Genomic DNA, 10,364 nt, shown 5'->3' with positions numbered 1-10,364 from the left:
TTTGCATGGATCTATACATACTTGATATATCCATAGTTTAGTTGTTCATTTCATTGGCATGATTCACTTTGATTAATGGTATTGCATTCATCTCTCACAACACTATACTGGAAGTCATTAGTGAGCATATATTTACTATTTTGTTAAACAGATTCTAAACAAATTGTTACAGCATATATTGGATTGTTTTGCTAAACAGATTTGAACCATGATAAACTATGTACAGGTCAACTATGTATAGATAAAATCATGATTGCCATGTTTTGCTATTATGATTGGCATTATGATATATACAGGTAATCACATGAGCACATACTAGAATTCATTATTGAGCACATATTGACTATTTTGCTAACCAGATTTGACACAAACAGCCTAACACTGTTACAAAGTTTAGTTGTTCATTTCATTGGTATTGATCTCTCATAGCACCATACTGGAATTTATTAGTGAGCACATATTGACTATTTTGCTAAATAGATTTGAAACAAATAGTTACCACATCTATGGACTATGCTAAGCAGATAGCAGATAGAAATAGAATCATGATAAATTATGTATAGGTCAGCTATGTATAGATAAAAGCTAGTGATATACTTGTAAATTTCATTATTGAGCACATATTGATTATGTCTAGATAAAAGCCATGATTGCCATTGATATATACATAGTTTATGACTTGGCTCTATTTATATGGTATTGCATTCATCTCTCACAACACTATACTAGAACTCATTACTGGCAAGAAACTGTTACAAAGTTTAGTTGTCCATTTCAGTGGTATTGATCTGTCACAACACTATACTGTAATTCATTAGTGAGCACATATTGACTATTTTGCTAAATAGATTTGAAACAAATAGTATGTATGTACACACATGTACGTATGTACGTACGTACGTACGTATGTATGTGTGTATGTATGTACACACATGTATGTACGCATGTATACATACTTGATCTATGCATTGCATTGATCTCTTACAACACTATATTGGAACTCATTACTGAACACATTTTTACTATTTTGCTAAGCATGTATGTATGTATATGCGTATGTATGTATGTACACACATGTATGTACGTATGCATGTATGTATGTGCATATGTATGTACACACATGTATGTGCGTATGTATGTATGTACGTACGTATGTATGTATGTGCATATGTATGTACACACATGTATGTACATATGTATACAAAATTGATCTATGCATAGTTTAGTCATCCATTTTATTGACATGATTGGCATTGGTCAATACGCAGGATAGTTGTTCATTTCATTGGCATTCACATGATTGGCATGTGAAGTCATTCCAGATGGTTAATTGGCTTTGTGTAATGGTATTGCATTGATCTATCACAACACTATATTGGAAATCATTACTTAGCACATTTTTACTATTTTGCTAAGCATGTATGTATGTATGTGTTTATGTATGTGCGTATGTATGTATGTATGTACACATGTATGTATGTATGTATGTGCGTATGTATGTATGTCTGTGCATATGTATGTTCACACATGTATGTACGTATGTATACATACTTGATCTATGCATAGTTTAGTCATTCATTTCATTGACATGATTGGCATTGGTCAATACATAGTTTAGTTGTTCATTTCATTGGCATTCACACGATTGGCATGTGAAATAATTCCAGAGGATTAGTTGGCTTTGTTTAATGGTATTGCATTGATCTCTCACAACACGTAGTTTATGATCTCGTAAACGTTTGGTATAGTTGTTCATTGCATTGTTAATTAGAGTTATATTTGAACCATACATACGTGGAATACACAAGGAGTGGCAAATGATGAATGCTCAATTGTAGAACTTGAAAGTATATAGAAATGTGATTTGCTAGATGATTGTATAGTTCATGATTCTGTCCTATGTTATATCTATAGTCCTAATTTGCTTGCATATGTTTTTATTTTTTTGTCTTTTTGTCCCTATTTGATTTCCTATGTATGTTCTCGTTGACAAGATTATCAAAAGTATTGAGGATTTCTGGTAGATGATTGTATAGTCATGATTCTGTCCCATGTTATATGTATATTCCTAATTTGCTTGGATATTTTTTAAATTTCTTGTTTTTTTTTCCACAGTTTGGTTTCCTATGTACGTGCTTCTTGACAAGATTGTCAATGGCATTGATAAAGTGTCTTTCTCTTGTATTTTTTTATTGCTCTTGATTTGCTGATATTGCAAGACCACACATGCTGATAAAAAATGAGCTATCTGATGATTGTTTACTGTGTTTGTAAACGATCAATATTTCTGATGCCACTCCTTGGTGTATTCCATTAAAAAAAAATCAGGTTTTAATTTTTCAAGCATGTTTAGTTCATATATGCAGGATTGACCATCTAACAATACAAACAGTAATGGGAAGATTGAGCAACATGAGAGGGTTGTCGTCGAATGTGGGGCATAAGGGCATACATCATGGATTTCTCAGTGTTTTCGTATGTAACGGTGTGCCATCGAATGTGGGGCATAAAGGCATCCATTGTGGATTTCTCAGTGTTTTCGTATTTAACGGTGTGTTTTCACACCACCATTCAAATCATGGATATTGTTCTATCAAGTTAGCAAGTTTTCATATTGTAGTAATTATGTGAAATTCATTATCAGAATTTCATGATGTTAAAATATGATTTATATGATTAATTATTTTCATGATCTTTTTTTTTAAATTGCATGTAAAATCTATGTTGCCAAAATTTCACATTTTTTAAGAGCAATTATTGACAAAGCATCATTTTTCTTGTTAAAGTTATCATCAAATGTTTAATGTATGTGAATGTAATATGGTATATTTTTTCCTATATAATATTTCACGTAAAATTTTAGTTGCATATTTTGTTGAATAATTAACTAACTTAATAAATTTATTAAAAGGGAGAGATACATAGAGGGGCAGAGAGTGCGGGATAGGAAGGGGGGACGAAGGGACAGAGGGAGAGAGCGAGAGAGAGAGAGAGGAGCTTGTGTGTTCCTGCATCTGTAGAAAGGTGTCTCTTGATGTATGTTTTATGACTCACCAAACCATAGAACAAAATACCGAAATATCTTATCCTCTCTTGAATATATATCTGTCTATGACCTCATCAAGATCTTCAAATGTCTCCTCCCCAATTGAAAGTATTTTCCAAGTCGAAGATAGCTAACAAAATCCTTTTGGTCTTTTCCTCCCTCCACAATATCCTTGTGTGCATAAACTCCATTGAAAATGTTCAGTGTTAGAATCAAGTGAGTAGGCCCTTTCAAGCTTGGACGGATAATACTCTCCCTTGGCTCTTTATCTGTTAGGAATTTAATGGTTTCATTCTCTTGTTCACTTCGTGAAATGGAATCCTCTTCCGCAAAATATGGATCCTTAACCTCCTTATCCTTATCCTGTTCACCCTGATAGTTATCATTCTTCAGTGAACTCTCTTTGCAAGTTAACTCAACTAGGTACTTCACTTTTGTCATAGTTTTCACCCAACAGGTAAGGATGCTGCCTTCTGCAATTTTTTCTATAGGATCTATATCTAGATCATCAGAAAGCTCCTCTTTCAATATTATTCCTGTCAAGCTTGATTCCAGATCACAAATTATACGATGATTTTGGACTCTGCGGGGACAATTTTTCTCATTAACAGGGTCTCTTCATTTTCTCTAGTTAGCAGATAAAATTCCTCATCCTGGGATGGCTCTTTATATGGCAATCTCAAATCCTGAAATCCATGTAACAATTCACTCTTTATGTCAGCAAGGGTTTCCTGCTTTTTATTGGATGTTTGTTGCTCCACACTTCTAGCATATTCATCAATATCAAGGGCATTTAACAGATCATGATATTTTTTGACATGCTCAACAACCATTTCTTGTGTTTCCTCATCCATATCATCTATATCATGTCCAACTTCTTCACAATATATGTCCTTAGCCATTTTCTTGGCAAATTCATATGACTTTGGATGAATTCTAGTATCATCCAATGGATCCATAACATGGTTTTCGGATGCTGCTTGTCCATTCCCTCTAACCCTTAAAAAAACCAATAGCATTTATAAAGACAAGTCGCTTCATAGCCTCTACAGTTGGTTGTTGTAACTATTACCTGCTCAACAGCTTCATACTTTTCATTTGGAGTAAGGAAATGTTCCAGTGAATGAAGCTTCAATGATAATATTTCTTTGCCAAGACTATATAATGTTGCAACCATGGCCAATGGATTCTGAAGATATCGACCAAGAGCCACAACACATCTCACAATCCCTCTCTGTGTCGGCAACTAGTCCTAAGAGATGCAAGAATTCTCATATAGTGTAGGCAATAATTCATCTGCATAAACAACATTTATTGTGTCCAATCCTTCTGCCAAATCACGTGGATGAACACAAACACATGGAGGGATAGAGGGAGGACACAAACACACATATTTAGCGGCTAAGTCACAAGGTTCAAGTTTCAGTTCGAGTTCGACAATTATGAAGTTCAGAAGAACTTGACAATAAATTCAATTCGATGATAAATTTGTCTTACATAATTTTTCAAAAATATATAATATATATGATCACAATTTCCAACAATGGGATAAAAAATAACTTTGTACAAATGATTGCAAGTATGATTAATTTTTACTTTTCTTTGATAATAAATAGAATTAAAATAAAAAATAATAATCATTTAATTTATTCTTGACTAACAAAATAAAACTGTGAATATTCAAGAATAAAAAATAATAATAATGTAGTCTAATTATAAATAAATTAAATCATAAATATTAATACTTTACTCATTATAATTCTTGTGTTTCACTAATTAAATAAGATTAAAAAAATTTACATCAAATTTCAATTCCAATTCGAAAATGAACAACCAAACGCAAGAAAAAGATATTCCCAGTCATATTCTGTTCCAATTCCAATTTCTAAATTGGCAACCAAATGCAGAATATGGATTTGAAAATTCATCTTCTATGTCAACCAAACGGTCCAACTATCTTCCTAAAATACATAACCAGGTTTTTGAAAACCTCGGTTATCAATAACCTGACTATGAGAAAAATTCATCTTCCCAACCAAACAGAGCCTTATGTCCTCTCTCAATCGTATAGGTTTTTTAATTTTAACAACATTATTAAAGGAAACAATCATCGATTTATTTATTTTTATTTTAAAGATTATCAATATAAGATTTTTCCAAAACTATCAACCTCACTCAATTTATCTTCCTAAATCTCCCGTGTGCAACTGTGTGAAGCCATCCCCACCTGTCTCGCAGGGATATATCAAAAGAAGATGGTGCAGATTCCCGCGCATGGCAGATGATTGGGTTGCAGAGGACAAGCTCCTTCACTTTCTGATGTGTTTTCTTATTGCCACTGTCTCCACATTCACAATAAGATTCACCCTCAATCCCACTAAAATCTTGCACAGATGGGCTGTTTCGGTGGGATGCATTCTAGCTCTTACGGCCGGGGCTGCCAAAGAAGCCGGAGATGAAATGGGCATATGGCCTTCTGCTGGTGCTTCCTTCAAAGATGCTATTGCTGATGGAGCAGGGGTTCTACTTGCTGCACTCCTCTTGCATTTCTTCAACCCCAAGGGGGCTAAACAAACCAATGAGGGGATTCCTTTACACGGGCCTATGATTGTCTGATGTCCACGGAATTCGCGGTGCTTTTATGATGCACCCATTTGCTGATTGTTACCATTCAAATCGGTTTTAGATCTGCTGGGCCTTAACCAATTGGCTATTTCAATTGTAGACATGGTCAGGTTTTTTTTGACAAATCACAGCCTGTGCTTTTCTTTGTTTATTTATGTATTAAGGGCACCGGTGAAGGTGAATTTGGTACAATTGAGATAAATTTTAATTCACTCAGGCGCAGTAAGGTGCAATTGAATGGTAGAATTTCTTTACGCTCTTTTTTTTTCGCTAACTCCCTTGTATTGGGCGCCTCAATAACATGCCACTAGATGATCACACGACTCAAAATTGGATCAAGTGACTCAAAGCTGCCAGTGCGTACGGAGATTTGATGCGAGACACACAGATGACGTTCTACTAGGAAATGATAAATGCGGGGCAGAGCGTCGAGGTGATTGTTTCGGAATAGGTGGAGCATTATTTTCACACGAATGGATTTGCCATTGCGGAAGATCCTCAGCCTGTCCCCGAGGCTTCGAACCTTGCTGCCGCCATCGACCATTTTATCAAAGCATGATAATTTGTTGGCAACTATTTAGCTCCATCTGGTTAGATTACTGTGATACTAATAAAACTCATATCCGGTCCAATTTTCTTCTTGAATGGCCACTGCTGCGTGCAATTAATTAGGGTTTGTTGACAGAAATATTGGAAACTTTGTTCATTATCTTTCGATTGGACATAATATAATGCTAGTTTTTTTTGCCAAATAGATGCCAACTTGGCAGATTGTAAATTCCCTACTGCAAATAACGGAAACCACGGAACTGCACAAATAGGTTGCCATCTAAATCTAGGGACTGCTAAGACTTAGTCTATGAGAATCCACAAAACAGAACAGGTACTAGCAGACTGCAAGCCAAAAGCTGTCTGTATAATTACAAACCAGTGCCTTCTAACCAGTGTCATTCCATCACTTTTCATGTTTTTCTTGTTTGGCGGTTCCTTCTCAACCTAAAAGGGTGAAGTGCAAGGTTGCACGGGGATGGGGTACTTGGGTACTTAGGGTACCCTTGCGAGTATGGTAACAGTGTGAGTACGGGTATAGCTATTTTTCAAAATAGGGAACCGGGGTAGTTGGGCATGTCAAATTTTTTTTCATTATAAATTAATATTTATAGAAAGTCTGAAATTATGAGTCATGACAATGATTTTTAGAATAAACAGTAATAAAATTTGCAAATGTAATGTATTGATTTCAGTTTCAGATTTGCTATATGTTTGTAATAATAATATATGATAAATGTTTAGATGCATAACAGAGAAGACAAACTTTAAAAATGAACAAGAAGATCATAAATCATATAGCAATGATATATTGCAAATGATAAACTTCTGACTTGAACAGTGATAAAATTTACTGTTAATCAGTATTCAAACAAAGTTTCAAACTGATTATGTATTCAATTAAGCTTGATAAACAACATGCTGATACGCAAACAAGGAACTGGAAAAAAATCAGAAATCTTAATCAAGGTCCATAGCTACGATACTCTTCACTGAGTACCCGGTACTTGGGGTAAGTTTACCTCGTACTTGGGTACGTATACCCATGCAACCTAGGTAAAGTGGCTAATTTTAGGAATTTGTGATAGAAAAGCCACCGAATCTGATGAGTTATTCCATTAAGTCCCTTTATTGTCCAATTGATTTCTGAACCCATCACCATTTCTTTTTATGTGATGAATAGCTACAACTTTAACTACTGCTTCGGCAGATGAATTTACTTGATGATTAGTTTAATTACCAACCAAAGGCGTCTATTTTTTTTATTGCATTTATTAGAATCATTGAATCCCCGTTTATTGCTCATTTCCTCAAACCTTGCCCTTTTGCAATCGGTGTCATTCCTAGAGCTGCTTACCCCTTTATCTTGGCTGTTTGTCATATCTGAGTATCTCTAAAAAAGTCCTAGTAAATATCTATAGTAAGACCATTGCTATCTCTAGTAATTCCACCAGTTGTAGCAGTTGCTAGGTTTGATTAACCTTGTCAAGCTTAATCTAGAGTAGCTAAGGTGGGTTCACTTCACAATTTTCTTTCCTTTGCTTTTTCTACCAATACCATTGAATAATGTATTATACTTTTGTGTGTTACACAGGGATGCATCTCCACCCCTCAAGCCCATGTCACCATCCCTTCAGGTGTTTTGTAAAGTCCTACCTAGTTTGGTACTTTTAGTTTTCTCTTTTTGGGTATCTTTTCCACTCGCTGTGTGTAATTTTGTCAAACAGTTTGCATGCAAGATAGTTATGCATTGAGTTTCATGACTGCTGATCATACATATTTATCATTACATGACATGGAGGTATATTGTGTTGTATAACATAAAAAAAAATGTAATATTCCCTTTTTAGCAGAGACAGATTTTGGAGGATTAGGCTATTTTTCTCTCCCTTGTAGGCTGATGAGTTGGGATAGAGGGTCTTATGAGGCTTTTATTGTCTCTAAAGTCCTGTGGTTTCTAGTTTTGGCTTTTGTTTGGTATTTTGAATTTTTAGGGCTCTGTTTGCCATACTATTTATAGTAAGCCAACGATTGATTGAGAAGGGCCCTTTTTCGATCTTTATAAGGAAGTCATACGGACAAAGGATGCAGTGGTTGACTCTTTGGTTCAGGCGCTTAATCAAAATAATGAGTATATAATGAGATATTAATTTTATAATGGCCTTAATGATGTTTAATCATTTAAGTTATATTATAAAGTTATAAATCGACTTTATAATAAGATGGAGGCCATGTGAAGGATAATGAGTAATTAATATTTGTTGATTAAAGGTGTGCTTTATTAATGATATAGTATATGTCAACAAACACAAATGTCATATTCATTAAAGAGACTTGTGAGTGAAGATTTGGGGAGGAATTATTATAAAAAACCAATGAAGGAAATTGTGCATTTGAGAATTTGTCTTTTTGTGTGTTGAGTTTGGAAGCAATGGTTTCAAAATTCAAGAACTTGGAGAATTGATTGATAATTCTCAGAGTTGCAACCATTTGAGTTGGTGGAATATCCAGTGAATTTGACATTCAATTGAGCTTCATTCAAGAGTTTTATTTGTGCTTGAAGTGAAGAATGAGCTTCATTTAGGAATTCTATTTGTGTTTAAAGTGAAGAATTTCATCTAGGGTGTGAAGGATTAGAAGGTATATCTACAGCAGAGCTGGAGGCTCATTCTTAGCAGCCATTCTACATCAGATTTAACTATTTAATAGCTGCTACAGTACCTGTTAAAAGTGACGCAACGGTTGTTGCTACAGTACCTTCCTTTTGGCACATGGAGTTTATATCAAACAATGGTTAAAGTTTGCCAAGTGCGAATTGTAAACTTGTAGGAAAATATTTTGTTGTGATGTGGAGCCTGGTCAGACTCGGAGGTTAATTTTTCCCCTCTTTATTCGGCGTGGTCCCCCCCATTTTACTACAAGGCTTGTGGGGTCCTGTGGTCAGTGGCCCTAAGCGCACTCCCTGTTGAGATATAGGGCAGGGTAGAGGGGAGTGCCCCCGAAGCCAAAAAAGAATTTACTATTTTAAAAGGCATTGAAAGTTATATATTTTTCTAGTAGTCAGCTTATTCTAGCTCTAATTTGTAAGCAACAAAAAACCTGTATAAAATGGCTTAAGGTAAGGGATTTCATAACGCATGATGAGATTCTAGCTTCTTGTGGCAGTATTGAGCTGTAAGGGATTGTGGATTGTAATCAAGTTGTAATCACTAGATAAGAAGAATATTGGACTTGTTGTTTGGTGGACATAGCCTAGGGATTGGGTGAATCATGTTAAATCTTTGTGTCTTGTATTCTCTTTTGTGCGATTTATTATTATCTGATATTGGTTATATTTGCATGTAGTTGTTATTTATGTCTCTTTAATCCTAATATATTTATGTGACTTTGATTGCCGATTCACAGTTCTAGAATTTGCAGTTATAACCATATTCAAAGCTGCAGTTCATACCAGGTTTTATTCTTCATATATGCAAGTATTTACATTGCAACTCTGAAGCATAAGTGTGGAAATACATATCAGCCATTAGGGCATCTGTATGAGCTTATTTGAAATTTAAATAAGCAGTTAGTAGTTTCATCATTGCAATCATAGTTGTAATCAGTTATTTCATATCAGCAAATCATAGTTTTCAAACTTAAATGAAGTTAGAAATTGCATTCCAACTGTCTGTCTCAATGACAAACTGCTGTAGGTTATTACTTGTATCTCCTAGTTAAAGGAAGTTTGGAGTTAACGTTCCAAGTGTTTGTAATAATGTCCACTAAGCTGTAGGAGCATTACTCATGTACTACAGTCATATGTATATATTCATTGAAAGTTTGCATCTAGCTGTAGCATTGCATGCCCTTCATTTCAGTTCTTAGATTACTTCGTTGAATTCTTTTCAATCATCAAAACATGCAAAAATACACAATAGATCAGTTGAGTAGCAAATTGAAAGGCTGATAGACAAAGGTTTGACAATACTCCTTGGAGCGCAATTAAGTAAAATAGGGTCAGATTCACCAAGGGACATCACAGTGGTATCTGAACTTGCATGCGAAGTGTTCAATAGAAAGTCAAACATCAGGAGTGAGTAGCAATTTGGTGTTTGTCAGAGTTAGAACCACAGGGGGTTCTTACAAAAAAAAATCCATAGCA

At 34.8% G+C, this 10,364-nt stretch overlaps 1 protein-coding gene across 1 annotated transcript; it reads left to right on the top strand.

Annotated features, from left to right (window-relative positions):
• Positions 1-5,201: 5,201 nt before the first annotated feature.
• On the top strand, positions 5,202-6,423 carry LOC149543926 (uncharacterized). Its single transcript, XM_089798566.1, has 2 exons — positions 5,202-5,781; positions 5,983-6,423. Exon 1 carries the CDS (start codon positions 5,321-5,323, stop codon positions 5,660-5,662), a length of 342 nt encoding a protein of 113 aa, XP_089654692.1. The 5' UTR covers positions 5,202-5,320; the 3' UTR covers positions 5,663-5,781; positions 5,983-6,423.
• Positions 6,424-10,364: the final 3,941 nt, after the last annotated feature.

Source organism: Cupressus sempervirens, chromosome 8 (assembly GCF_028749045.1).
Source record: "Cupressus sempervirens isolate cs-2001-9-10 chromosome 8, ASM2874904v1, whole genome shotgun sequence".
Classification (NCBI taxonomy): Eukaryota; Viridiplantae; Streptophyta; class Pinopsida; order Cupressales; family Cupressaceae; genus Cupressus; species Cupressus sempervirens.
This window is presented reverse-complemented; position numbering and strand designations above follow the sequence as displayed.

Coding starts and splice junctions, on each gene's coding strand:
- LOC149543926 (XM_089798566.1), top strand. CDS start 5,321: ATGGCAGATGATTGGGTTGCAGAGGACAAGCTCCTTCACTTTCTGATG.